Raw genomic sequence first — 14,947 nt, forward strand, 5'->3', positions numbered from 1 at the left:
GGGTAGAGGGGAAGTAAAATACAACCCAGAGGAGGTAAAGATCAGTCCTGCACTCACCCAAGACCAGCAGCAAGAACTAAAAATGCTGCTTAGTAAATATCAACAGGTGTTTTCCAACAAGCCGGGGATAGTGAAGGGAGTGATGCATCGGATCCACACAGGGGATGCACCCCCGCAGGCAGTATCCCCATACCGAGTAACGGGACCCTATAGGGACAAGGTGCGGAAGGAGCTGGACGAGATGCTGAGGGAGAACATAATCGTCCCCTCTTCTAGTCCTTGGTCCTCTCCGATAGTCCTTGTGGACAAGCCTGATGGGAGCATTAGGTTTTGTGTCGATTACAGGAAATTAAACCGTGTAACCACTCCTGATGCCTACCCAATGCCCAGGCTAGACAACCTGATTGAAACCATAGGGGGTTGTCGGTTCATCTCATCATTGGACCTGGTAAAGGGATATTGGCAATTAAGAATTGATCCCAGGGATCAAGAAAAGACTGCCTTTTGCAGCCCTTTTGGTCTTTATGAGTTTCGAGTCCTGAGCTTTGGTCTCAGAAATGCACCAGCCACATTCCAAAGGCTGATGGACCAGACCTTGGCAGGGCTCAGTGACTTTACAGTGGCCTACATTGACGACATAGGGATCTTCAGTAATACCTGGGAAGATCACCTGATACACCTGGAGTTAGTGCTGCAGAGGTTAAGTGCAGCAGGGCTAACAGTAAAGGCCAGCAAGTGTCAGCTGGGTAGCCCAGAAATAAAATACTTGGGTCACATGGTAGGGGGAGGAGTGATAAAACCCCTGGAGGCCAAAATAAAAGCTGTTCGTGATTGGCCTAGACCCAACACCAAGAAAAAAGTCAAATCATTTCTTGGGTTGGTGGGCTACTACAGAAAGTTCATCCCGAGGTTTAGCGAGATGGCGGCTCCGCTGACCGATCTGACGAGGAAGAAGGCTGATGACCGCATCCCGTGGACCAGCGACTGTGAGGCGGCGTTCCAGAGGTTGAAGGAGGCGTTAATCAACTATCCTGTCCTGCGTGCTCCAGACTTCGACCGGGAGTTCATCATCTACACCGATGCGTCTAACAGCGGGGTAGGAGCAGTTCTGTGCCAGGAGGATGAGAATGGTGACCAGCATCCAGTGTCCTACCTGAGTAGGAAACTTCAAAAAGGTGAGAGACATTTGGCAACCGTGGAGAAGGAGTGTTTGGCCATAGTCTACGCGATCCAGAAGGCCAAGCCTTACATCTGGGGAAGACATTTTATTCTGTGTACTGACCATTCACCATTGCAATGGTTAAAGACAATGAAAACCCACAATAGCAAACTTATGAGGTGGGCTTTAAACCTACAGGACTATGACTTTGAAGTGAAGGTGGTCAGAGGGTCAGTGAACTGTGTTGCTGACGCCTTATCAAGAAGACCTGAAGAATGAAGACGGCGAAAGAACATGGACTATGTGTATAATGATGACAAAAGTTAAATGTACCTGTTTTTGAATTGGTTTGTATGAATAAAGGTAAATTGATGTAATGTATATGTTAAATGTTTAAATGCCTATTTGCTATGGTTTAACTTAGAGTGTAAGTGTAAGTAAGTATAATATGGTATGTATAACTGTTGTTGTGTATTTTACCCAGGTTGTTTTTTGGTGAAAAGCACGTTAGCTTTCCCCCTACAAAACAACTTATAAAGAGGGGAGGTGTTACATAACAGCACTGATGTTACCTGTCTGTCATGGGTTTGGAGGGAAAGTTCCATCCTATGGGGAGTGGAAGGCGGGACATCAGGAGGAGGGGCTGTACTGTATAAATATGTGATGCCTGTGTGGAGAGTGATGCTGAGACACTGAGAGACACTGGGTTGTGACGAAGCAGCAGCTGGGAAGAAGAAGCTGTTGTGGGAGTCTGTGTGTCAGACAGGGTACTTCTGTGTGTCAGAGTACCAACCTGATAGGTTCAGGTGTCTGTTGGTTAGCCAGAACTGATGGGTTCAGGGTCTGTGCTTTAAGTTAAGGGTTCTGTGTGAACCAAACTGTATGCTTGTATGAGTGAGAATAAGCCACGTTACTTTATCCTATTCACCTGATTGTTTATTTTTCCCTGTGTGTATTTAAAATAAACCTTATTCTTTTTATTGTTTAAAAATCCATCCCTGGTCTGTGTGACTTCTTAAAGGGAATGGTTGGTGGCAGCTTAGTAACTGTGTGACATATCCCAGTAGGTCTGGGTTTGTCACAGGCACCACTGTATAGGCTGCAGCAGGAAGGAGGGAGGGGGCTGCAAAGGGGGTGGGACACAAGGGGACCCAGAAATGGGACTTTGGGGTGAAGCGGGGGTTCAGCTGGAGGTGACAGGGCTCCCTCCCTCCCTCCGCCCCCCAGATGCCTGGCCTGCCATCCTGAGCCTCTTCTGGATCCCCCTCCCCCTCCCAGTCTATGGTGTTTGAAGGGGACTCTTCAGAAGGACTTGGTTCAGTGGCTCTGAATGGAGGTGAGGGAAGGACTGACCAGATCCCAGGCTGGGGATCCACTGCAAGAATTGGGGTGGGGGTGAGTGAAGGGATTTCCTCCCTGTGTGTGTGTGTGTTTTTTAGTGGGACTTCCTGGAAGCATTGCAGGAAAAGCCTTAGTTTTATCCAGAGAGAAAAGCAGGGCAGAAACTGCGAACAAAGAGATTATATCACACAAAAAAGGAAGGAAGACCACGTATTGACATCAGCAAGACTCGCAATCAGAGAAAAGGGAGGAAGTTACCCAAGCTCTTGAGGAAACCCTTCCAGGTCCAGCTGGTGCAAATGCACCAGAATGATGGGAACATTTCAAGAACGCTGTTTATAACAGCACCTCGTCCACATATGATGGCAGACTGGCTCAAAACCCATTTGGAGAACTTGATGTCAGCCGTCAAGGGAAAGAGGAGAGCTCTAGCAGCATACAAAGCCTGCCTAGTGAGTACAACATGCAGACTCTTTGACCTCTTCGTACCAAAGTCAAACAGGCTACCAGGAGATGTTCCAACGATTATTGGCTTCAGCTGTGCTCTGAGATATAGATAGCAGCGGACATAGGTGGCATTATTATAATAAGAAAGCTGTCAGGATCACGACTAACCATTACCTTACCAAGGTGAAGGCTGCTAGACGATGACACTTTGCTGACCAAATAAGCGAAGCTTGAAATCAGCCGCTCGAACTTTTCCATGTTCGTGATCTATCCAGAATTGGTCTAGGTGATGAACCTCCTACTAATATCTCACCTGACCAATTTGCAGCATTTTAAAAATCAAAAGTGGAGACCATCCGCCGGGATCTCTGTCCTTTTTTAAATACGGTGGATCAGAGATGTCCAGCGCTCCACCTCGCCCGGTAAGTCTTGAATTTTTTCAGCCTGTGACCCCAGATATGGTGGACAAAGCACTTGATCACTGCCAGAAAACCACCTCCTCTCTTGACCCTTGCCTGGCCTGGCTAATCAAAGTAGCCAGGCCTGTAACAACGGAATGGGCTACTGTGATAATTAACGGGTATCTCCAGGAGGTCAACATTCCTCTTGCCCTCAAGGAGAAACTCATTAGGCCCATTAGAAAGAAACCAAATTTGGCGGCGGATGATATTGGCAATTCTAGGCCTGTCACCAATGTTTCTTTCTTTAGTAAAGTGGTCAAGAGGGTGGTGGCTGATCAGCTTCAGGCTCTTTTGGATGAAACTGATGCCCTGGATCCATTCCAGTTGGGCTTCTGGCCGCGCCACAGCACAGAAACGGCACTGGTCGCACTGTTGGATGACCTGTTGAGGGAGGCTGACAGGGGCAAAATGTCTGTTGGTCGTCCTCGATATCTCAGCCACCTTTGATACCGTTGACCACGGTATCCTCCTGGGGAGGCTCTCCGAGGTGGGAGTCGGTGGTCTGGTGCTTGCCTGGCTCTGATCCTACTTGGAGGACTGTCTTCAGAGAGTTCAGCTTGGGGGGAGTGTCTCGGCCCCGTGGAGTCTCAATTGTGGGGTTCTGCAGGGCTCGATCATCTACCGAATGCTGTTTAACATCTATATGAGGCTGCTGGGTGGGGTCATCAGGAGGTGTGGAGCCTCGTGCCATCAGTATGCTGATGAAACGCAGCTCTACATCTCCTTTTCACCTACTTCAGTGGATGCTGTTCTGTCCCTTCAGCATTGCTTGGAGGCTGTGCTGCAATGGATGCAGAAGAATGGGTTGAGGCTGAACCCAGACAAAACGGAGGCCCTGAGGGTGGGTGGCCCCTCCATTGATGACTTGGGAAACTCCCTCTTTTTGGGGGAATGACTCGGCGCGAAGAGTGAGGTTTACAGCTTGGGAGTACATCTGGGCCTGGCACTCACCATGGAAACCCAGGTGACGTAAGTGGTCCATTCCACCAATTACCATCTGTGGCGAATTGCCCAGCTGCGTCCCTATCTTGATGTGGGGGCCCTCACCACTCTGGTCCATGCGCTTGTAATCTCAAGATTAGACCACTGTAATGCACTCTACGTGGGGCTACCTTTGAGATTGATGCGGAAACTTCAAATGTGCAGAATGTGGCAGCCAGATTACTTAGGGGAATGAGAAAATTCCAGCATATTTCTCCTATTCTGGCTGCTTTGCATTGGCTGCCCATTTGTTTCCGCATTGACTTCAAAGTGTTAATCATGACATACAAAGCCCTAAATGGTTTAGGACCTTGATACTTGCCAGAATGCCTTCCACCTAGATCTACACGTGGCATCTCTCTTCTCAGTGTTGCAGGGAAGCAGCTTGCCCCGTGTTGTGCTGAAGAGACTCCCAAGTGCTTGCAGACAGAGTCTATCCAGAATCACAGTGTGCGGGAGACTTGCAGGAGAAATGTAGGGAACAACAGCAGCCACTCTTTGTGGCCTTCGTAGATCTTACAAAGGTTTTTGATTTGGTTAGCAGGGATGGCCTTTTTAAAATACTCCCCAAGATAGGATATCCACCTTGACTCCTTAACATTGTCAGGTCCTTTCATGAGTAAATGAAGGGCACCATAGTTTTTAATGGCTCAAAATCAGATCCCTTTGACATCCGAAGCAGAGTGAAACAGGGCTGTGTCCTTGCACCAAACTTGTTTGAGATCTTTTTTGCTGTCATGCTGAAGTACACCAGACAGAAAGCTCTTTAATCTCTCTAGATTGAGAGCAAAGACCAAAGTCCAACAGAAATGCATGCAGGACTTTCTCTTCGCCAAAGATGCAGGCATTATTGCCCACTCTGCTGAAGCCCTCCAACAACAACTCATGAAACAATCAGCCTGCAAAAAAGACTAGTTGTAGGCCAGGGTGTGGACTCCCCTCCCTCCATTTCTATGACAGAAGAATTGGAGGTTGTTCATGACTTTGTGTACCTTGGCTAAATGATCTCTGACACTCTCTCCCTAGATGTCGAGCTGGATAAACGCATTGGCAAAGCAGCTACCAAGTTCTCTAGATTCACAAAGACAGTATGGCTTAATTAAAAAAACCGACGGCAGGCCTATAGAGCCTGTGTCCTCAGCACTCTCCTGTGCTGTCCTTGACACATTTTTGGTATCAGCTGGCAGGACAAATTTCCAAATAGAGCAGACCTAGAATGAGCTGGAATTTTTAGCATGTATACATTATTGAAACAGTGATGTCTACGTTGGCTTGGGCATGTTGTGAGCATGGCTGATGGTCAGATTCCAAAAGATCTCCTGTATGGAGAATTAGTGCAAGGAAATCACCCCAGAGGGAGACTGCAGCTGCCACACAAAGATATCTGCAAATGGGATCTGAAGGCCTTAGGAATTGACCTCTACAGATGGGAAACCTAAGCCTTCAGCCTGGAGGCAGGTGGGGCATCATGGCCTCTTCCAATTTGAAGAGACCCTTGTCCAGCAGGCCGAGGCAAATAGGCTTTCCCAAGGTGCAGGACTTTGCTGTTCTCCTTTTAAAATTTGATTCTGTTGTTTTCATCCCAGGTCTCCTATTGATCTCATTTTGAGATCATTTTGAGATCAGCCTATTGAGATCATTTTGATTTTTTTCCCTGTCTTCCAGGATATTGGCTAGGCCTCCCAGTTTTGTGATATCCACAGATTTGATTAGCGTTCCTTGCATCCCCAATCCACATCATTAATAAAATGTTGAAAAGCGCTGGGACCAACACTCAGCCTTGGGGTACCCCACTTATTATCTCCTCCCATTTGAAGAAGGACCCGTTAATCATCACCCTCTGAGTACGATCCTGGAGCAAATTTTGTATCCACGTGACAGTTGTTCTATCCAGCCCACACTTAGTTAGCTTGCTAATCAGGCGATCATGGGGAACTTTCTCAAAAGCTTTGCTGATGTCAAGATATACAGTGGTGCCTCGCTAGACGAGGATAATTCATTCCGTTGAAATTGCTGTTAAGCAAAATCCTCGTCAAGCGAAATGAAAAAGCCCATTGAAATGCATTGAAAACCAGTTCAGTGCATTCCAATGGGCTAAATGCCTCAGCGTCCAGTGAAGATCCTCCATGGAGTGGCCATTTTTGGTGCCTTTAAAGTGAGGAAACCGTCCTAAAGCACAGCGGGGAGCCATTTTGCACAGCAGGTGGCCATTTTAGAGCTGCCGATCAGCTGTTTGAAAATCGTTGTCTAGCAAAAAATTGGTTCACGAAGCAGGGAACTGATCATCGTCAAGCAAAATTTCCCTATCTAAACATCGTTTTGCAGTCACTACTGCGATTGCAAAAACCTCACCGTAAAGCGGATTCGTTGTTTAACGAGTTAATTGTTAAGCGAGGCACCGCTATACTACATCTACAGTATTCCCTCTTTCTGTTAAGGAGGTGAAAAAGTGAGATCAGGTTAATCCGGCAGGATTTGTTCTTGACAAATCCACATGAGCTTCTATTTATTAATACATAGTTTTCAATCTGCTTGCACAATGTGTTTGAGAATTTTCCCTGGGATTGATGTTAGGCTGATTGGTGTATGTGAGGAAATGGATTTTGTAGTATTTCTTTTTCAGAGTTTCCAGAGGTGATGTATTTCTGCCTGAGAATCAGCTTTGTGTCATCTGCCCAAAGTCCTCTTTAAGGTTGTAGTCTGAGAAACACTGGATTCCATCTTAATATTGGGTCTCTTCCCCTCAGGCTTCTTTTCTCAAAGCTAAACATGCTGAATTCTTCCAGTCTTTCTCTGTTGGCTTTCAGTTCTTACTGCATTGTTTTCAATCTGCTTTCAGAGTGTCTGTTTTGTAATTGATTAAAGAATTTTTCCTGACATGGATGTCAGGCTGACTGGTTTGCAGATCCCTGTTTTCCCTTCCTGAAAGTAGGGACAATGTCAGCTCTCGTCCAGCTGTCTGGCTCTTCGCCCAGATCCCATGATGGCAAGAGAGTATGAGTACAGTGGTTGGGCCATTTCTTCAGCCAGTTCTTTCAATATCCATAGATACAGTTCATGTGGCCCTGGGGGTTTAAACTCATCCTGACAAGTAAAGTATTTCATTTACATTGCAATCATCTTTCATTTTCTCTTTCCATCAGGTGATGAACATGACAACAGGAATTTTATGGAGCCAGCCATTTTTCAGTGGGGGAAAAACAACTATGAAGGATGAATTTTTTTCACACACTTAAAAGGCAGAAAAAGTGTGGAAAGAGCTTCAGTCAGAGCAGTAACCTCAGCTCCCATCAAAGAACTCACACTGGGGAAAAACCTTATAAATGCATGGAATGTGGGAAGTGTTTCAATCAGAATAGTAACCTGATTTCCCATCAAAAGAACTCACATGGAGGAGAAACCATATAAATGCATAGAACTTGGGAAGAGATTCAGTCAGAAGATGAACCAGCATTCATATCAAAGAACTCACACTAGTGAGAAACCATATAAATGCATGGAATGTGGGAAGTGCTTCAGTAAGAGCAGTCATCTGAGGTCACATCAAAGAACTCACACTGGGGAAAAACCATATAAATGCATGGAATGTGGGAAGTGCTTCAGTAAGAGCAGTCATCTGAGGTCACATCAAAGAACTCACACTGGGGAAAAACCATATAAATGCATGGAATGTGGGAAGTGCTTCAGTCAGAGCAGTCATCTGAGGTCACATCAAAGAACTCACACTGGGGAAAAACCATATAAATGCATGGAATGTGGAAAGAGCTTTAGTCTCAGTGGGGGCCTTAGGTTACATCAAAGGACCCACAGTGGGGAGAAACCACATAAATGCTTGGTATGTGGAAAGAGCTTTAGTCACATTGGTGGCCTTAGGTTACATCAAAAGACCCACACTGGGGAAAAACCATATAAATGCATGGAATGTGGAAAGAGCTTCAGTCACAGCAGTTACCTGAGTTCCCATCAAAGAACTCATGCTGGGGATAAACCATATAAATGCATAGAATGTGGAAAGAGCTTCAGTCACAGCAGTTCACTGAGTTCCCATCAAAGAACTCATGCTGGGAAAAAACCATATAAATGCATGGAATGTGGAAAGAGCTTTAGTCGGAAGGCAAACTTGCATTTACATCAAAGAATTCACACCGGTGAAAAACCATATAAATGCATGGAATGTGGAAAGAGCTTCCATCAGAGCAGTACCCTACATTCCCATCAAAGAACTCACACTGGGGAGAAACTGCATAAATGCCTGGAATGTGGGAAATGTTTCAGTCAGAGTGGTGGGCTGCGTTCACATCAAAGAACTCACACTGGGGAAAAACCATATAAATGTATGGAATGTGGAAAGAGCTTCAATTCGAGTAGTTACCTTAGGTTACATGAAAGAACTCACACTGGGGAAAAACCATATAAATGCATGCAATGTGGAAAGAGCTTTTGTGAGAATGGTCAACTTAGGGTACATCAAAGGACCCACACCGGTGAGAAACCATATAAATGTATGGAATGTGGAAAGAGCTTCAGTCGGAAGGCGAGTCTTCATTTGCATCAAAGAATTCACACTGGGGAAAAGGCATATAAATGCATGGAATGTGGGAAATGCTTCAGTCAGAGTGGTGTGCTGAGTTCACATCAAAGAACTCACACTGGGGAGAAACCCTTTAAATGTATGGAATGTGGAAAGAGCTTCAGTCGGAAGAGTCACCTTCGGTTACATGAAAGAATTCACACTGGGGAAAAACCATATAAATGCATGGCATGTGGAAAGAGCTTCCGTCAGAGCAGTCTGCTGAATTTACATTTAAGAACTCACACTGGTGAGAAACCATATAAATGCATGGAATGTGGAAAGAGCTTCTGTCAGGGCGGTAGCCTCAGTTCCCATCACAGAACTCACACAGGAGGGAAACCGTATAAATGCATGGTTTGAGGAAAGAGTTTCAGTCAGGAATATTCCCTGAGTTTCTATCAAAGAACTCACACTGGGGAGAAATCGTAGAAATGCATGGAATGTGGAAAGAGTTTCAGTCAGAAATCTAACCTGAATTCACATTAAAAAAATGCTCACACTGGGGACAAACCATATAAATGCATGGAATGTGGAATGAGCTTCACTAACAGCAGTCAACTGAGTTCACAACAAAGAATTCACACAGGGGAGATGTGACTGTGAGAGTGGGTTCCAGGCTAGACCCTGCAACAAAGACATTCAGTGGTACCTTAGCTTCAGAAATTAATCCGTATTGGGACTGCGTTATTAAGTTGAAATGTTCTTAAGTTGAAGCACCATTTCCCACAGGAATGCATTGAAAACCATTTAATCCGTATCTTTTTTTCATTCTTAAGTCGAGGCGCTGTTCTTAAGTCGAAGCATTAGTTCCCATAGGAACTAATGCAAACCTGGTTAATCTGTATCTACCACTAGCGGGCAATTTTTCTTCTTCTTTTGACCTAAGGTGAATTTAGGTCAAAAAAGGGGCAGGAAAGGTGTTTTTTTTTCCTTTCTTTTTTTGGTTCTTAAGTCGAGGCTCCGTTCTGAATTTGAAGCAACTTTTTGCGAACAAAGCCATTCTTAACTTGAATCGTTCGTATGTAGGGACATTCTTAAGTTGAGGTACCACTGTATGAAGGAAATGGAGATTGACAATTGCATTTTGCGAATGGAGCTGTGCACTAGTAGGGCCATAGAAAAAGCTGAACTAAGGAGAATGAGAAAAAGGAGTACATAGGTTTATTAAGGAAATGAATCATTGAGAGGCCTGAGAACAGGATCTACAAACAAATATCTGGACATGGAGATAAGAATCTGTTTCGGTCCAGGAATCCTAAGGGAAAACCCGGGAGCTGGAACAATGATTCGTTTTTTACTAAGAGGACTTGCAGTCATCATGTTTTCTTCCTACTATAAAAATAATGGATTTTCCTATGATGGGTGTGTTCCTGAAACAGCCTCGCAATGAACACCCGCACTTTGTGTCTATGGTCGCACACCAGGAGACAGCAAAGCACACACACCTTCCATCAACGGCAGGACTTCAGGGTCAGTGTGAGTATCAGATGAATGGAGTGTGTTTGAGGCCCTTTATTATCTGGTATACCATTATATGCGTTGGAAAATAAATGTTGCGCAAATGGTGGAAAAACTAAAAATGGTTGCTCAATCTGTTTTTACAGCCTCTTTGGAGTGCAGATCTCTGTTAAAGTAAAGGCCCATACCCTATGTAGTAACTTAAATTGGTGTCAGAAGTGCGATGGAAGAGAGACACTAGGTACCAGGGTGCTGGTCTGTGAGAAGACATTGAAATAAATTGGACGGATGCCTCCAAAGTGACTAACAATCATTACAAAATTTTGGATGTAAGTGAATAAAAGGGTTATGTGTCAAAACAATTAAAATATATAAGGTACAGTGGTGCTTCGCATAATGATGTTAATTGGTTCAAAAAAACACATCGCTACGGGGAAAACATCATTATGCGAAACACGTTTCCCATAGAGATGCAATGAAAACCGGTTAATCCGTTCCAATAGGAACGGATTACCATCCTTAAGCGAAAAAACCAATTGGAAACATCGTTATACGATACAATGTTTCTCCCATTGGAATGCATTGAAGCCTTTTCAATGCTTTTCAGTGGTTTAGCGTAGTCAATTTTTGCAAATTTAAGTGTGTCATAAAAGGGTTACAATGGTTTTAAATGCTTGGAATAGTTTCTGCACCTTCTCCCCCACCAACTTTTGACAGCTGTCAAAAGTTGACAGCTCCATTATTTCCTATGGGGGAGAAAACAATTCACAAAAAATTAACGAAAAGTCAGCAACTGTTTTAAATGTTTGGGTTTATTGGAGCAGCATCAAAGTCGTGTGCAAACTAAGTTTGGCTTTGTTCTGAGTCTTTGTGAATTTTTTGTGAATTTTTTTCTCCCTCATAGGAAACAATGGATCTGTCAAAATTTGGGCTCCATTGTTTCCTATTGGGGGGAAAAATTCACCAAAAATTAACGAAGACTCAGAACAAAGCCAAACTTAGTATGCACACTATTTAGAAGCTGCTCCAATGAACCCAAGCATTTAGAACAGTTGCTGACTTTTTGTTAATTTTTTGTGAATTTTTTCCTCCCCCATAGGAAGCAATGGACCTGTCAAATTTTGACAGCTGCATTATTTCCTATGGGGGAGAAAAAAATTCAGCAAAAATTAACGAAAAGTCAGCTCAAAGCCAAATTAAGTTTGCACCCATTTTAGAAGGTGCTCTAATGAATCCAAGCATTTAGAACCGTTTTTGACCATTTTAAGACTCTTTTTAAAATGAAAAAACGAACATCGCTAAGCGAAGCAGGGGACCTAAAAACGCATTCGCTATGCGAAGCATGGTCCCAAACTTTGCTGAGTGGAAATCAACCATAGGAAACATCGTTAAACGGTGCATATTATTTTCTAAAAAACCCATCGTTTTGTGAATTCATCGCTAAATGAGGCACTCGTTAAGCGAGGCACCACTGTACTTGTACCAGACAGATAGAAGTGTGAAATTACTAGAAAAACATTTAAAAAGTAAGGAAGTTGAGGCCAGAAAGGTTGGGAACAGAGGCTAAGGACTGATTGTTTAAGCTAAAAGGAAAAACAATAACTAATACTAAGGAGCCTCTAGGATAAGTTATAAAAAAAGGGAGGGGGGAGAGAGAGAGAGGCCTGCTGAAAAACTTGTTGGGAGGACAGGAAGCAGATGTAATGGCTGTAATAAGAGTTTTACTGTTTTTTAAAGAACAGGAAGTGAAAGAGACCTCATATATTGTTATACATAGTGATTAGTGTTTAAAGGGATAATTGAAAATGTAAATATTGGTTAGAAGAGTTACCAAAAGGCCTCATGGCAATGAGGAGTAGTCCCACAGGGAAAAGGAGTTACTCCTTTTCCCTGTGGAAAATGAAAAATAGAAACCAAATTAACCTTTGTAAACCAGCAATGGCGTAACTTATTAATTTCTTTTTTTTAAAAGAATTCTGGACGTGTCCACCAACATTAAAGACTTTTTTAAAAATTGATGTTAAATGTTTGAGTTTCTATGAACCCATTTCTATTTTCCATCTGGATCAAATGCACATCTCGATATATATCGTACGAGGCATGCTCTTTTGTTTCCAAGTATAAATAGCCTGTCTGTATACCTATTAGAATCATACTTTGTCTTGTACTTTATGCAATCTTCCAATTTGTTCATGTACAAGTTATATCTATATATTTTCTCTCTCTCTCTCTCTCTCTCTCTCGCTCTCTCTTTCAGTAGTACCAGCCAATGTTCCTCTGTTACTTCCTTGTATTCCTTGTTTGTCTTGTGTTGTGCTGGCTCTCTTATGGGAAATTTTGGATATATTGGTGCCCATCAAATGCTGATGTCCTTGGGAGACTGGATATTCATTGGGACAAAATTGTTTTCCTTTATTCTCTTTATAGTATGCTTGTGGTTGAATAGATGACTTACTGATGTTTGTAAGAACAGACCTAATAACTAGTTAGAGAAATATATTAATATCCTGTATGGTAGGGCAACAAGCAATGAACTGCTAGACCGTATGGAAATGGTACTATTTGGGAATCATGTAAAAACATTTGTGAAACAAGCAGGGTTGCAACCACGGATTAGGGTGTCAATAGGTTTAGAATGGTCTAAATGTGGGGTTTGCCAAATACACAAATTAACAATGTTTGTGGAACTATATGCCTTGGAACCTGGAGGGAAGGGGAGAGTAAAAACAGGTATTTGTCAAATACAACTAATGCCCACTGAAAGGAATGGGATAGTTTGGATGCCTTAAACTATGTCCTATGTGGAGCAAATATGGAAAAGTCAAATACTACAGTGGATATAGGTAAATGTTAAGAGTGGGAACAAGGATTAGTATGTCCAGACGAAATAAGACAAATCAAACTATGTGCATTTCAGGCTAAAGTTGTTATTTATTACAGAAAATGACGATTAAAAAGTTATTGTAGATACAGGTGTTGCATGTTTGTGTTTAGCTACAGTACAACCTGTCTATTGGTCTGATGGAACAATTACAAATAGAAGATAGCAATGTAAATGTAATATTACTTATGCATAGCATAAAAATTAAATGGCATAATAATGAATTACAAAGGATGGCAAATGAAGAGAACTCTTTGACTGAACATTGATATATTTTATGGTTATTTCCCGAAAGCAACTGCATTTTACATTTGATTATACATTCTATTGTTGTGATTATTGTGTTTGCTTGAAAAATTGTGAAAAGTGCAGAATGCAGTTACAAAACTACAGGTGAAAGCTATTGTGGCTTATGTGATATCAGATTTGGTTCTGATACCAAGGGGGTGTGTGTATGTGACTGTGAGAGTGGGTTCCAGGCTAGACCCTGCAACAAGGACGTATAAAGGAAATGAAGAATAACAATTGCATTTTGGGAATGGAGATGTGCACTAGTAGGGCCATAGAAAAAGCTGAACTCAGCAGAATGAGAAAAAGGAGTACATAGGTTTATTAAGGAAATGAATCATTGAGAGGCCTGAGAACAGGATCTACAAACAAATATCTGGACATGGAGATAAGAATCTGTTTCAGGCCAGGAATCCTAAGGGAAAACCCGGGAGCTGGAACAATGATTCGTTTTTTACTAAGAGGACTTGCAGTCATCATGTTTTCTTCCTACTATAAAAATAATGGATTTTCCTATGATGGGTGTGTTCCTGAAACAGCTTCGCAATGGACACCCGCTCTTTGTGTCTACGGTTGCTCACCGGGAGACAGCAAAGCACACACACACCTTCCATCAACGGCAGGACTTCAGGGTCAGTGTGAGTATCAGAGGAATGGAGTGTGTCTGAGGCCTCTTGATATCTGGTATACCATTGTATGTGTCGGAAAATAAATGTTACGTGAATGGTGGGAAAACTAAAAATGGTTGTTCAGTCTGTTTTTACAGCCTCTTGGGAGTGCAGATCTCTCTCTCCGTTAAAGTAAAGGACCATAGCCTACGTGGCAACAGAGAAACCACATGAATGCGTGGAATGTGGAAAGAGCTTCGGTAGAAGCAGTCGAGTGTCCATCAAAGAAATCTCACGGGGGAGTGTCATGGGTTGGTTTATGTGGATGAAATCTTGTACTGAAGATGGGGTATGTAGTAGTGAACAATGTAAAAAGGATTCCATATTGGTTCTCTGTAGAAATGATTTCTGTATGCTGTCAATGTAATTCCAGAGGGATGTGGGAATGTTTTTTTGTAGGCTTGAGGAGAACATTCCTAGATAATAAGACTGGGCATTTGTTATGGTAGAGCTGCAAATGTGCTAAGGAAAACAACACCTGTTTCCCATGAGAAGAGACGAAAGAAGATAAGGAGGGACTGTTTACCTGACCTCGTGCTTTGACTGGATGAGAGCGTGAGAGACAGAGAAGGGGGGTTCCATCTAAGCTTGAAAAAGGACTTACATCCTTTCTTTCATTCATTCTTTGAACTTTTTGGACTACAGTTTTTCTAGGTCTTGTTACCTGCTGGGCAGTGCAGGTAACGGACT

General features: G+C 43.1%; 1 protein-coding gene across 1 annotated transcript in view; it reads left to right on the forward strand.

Moving 5' to 3' along the window:
- Nucleotides 1-14,745, forward strand: part of LOC144584984 (uncharacterized) — a 31,433-nt gene extending 16,688 nt beyond the window's left edge. Inside the window, exons 3-4 of the mRNA XM_078382398.1 lie at nucleotides 7,533-10,438; nucleotides 14,343-14,745. Coding sequence (XP_078238524.1) covers nucleotides 7,778-9,322 — 1,545 coding nt within the window. The 5' untranslated portion in view covers nucleotides 7,533-7,777 and the 3' untranslated portion in view covers nucleotides 9,323-10,438; nucleotides 14,343-14,745. The remainder of the gene's footprint in view (nucleotides 1-7,532; nucleotides 10,439-14,342) is intronic.
- The last annotated feature ends 202 nt before the right edge of the window (nucleotides 14,746-14,947 follow it).

This window comes from Pogona vitticeps, chromosome W, assembly GCF_051106095.1.
Source record: "Pogona vitticeps strain Pit_001003342236 chromosome W, PviZW2.1, whole genome shotgun sequence".
Lineage (NCBI taxonomy): Eukaryota > Metazoa > Chordata > Lepidosauria > Squamata > Agamidae > Pogona > Pogona vitticeps.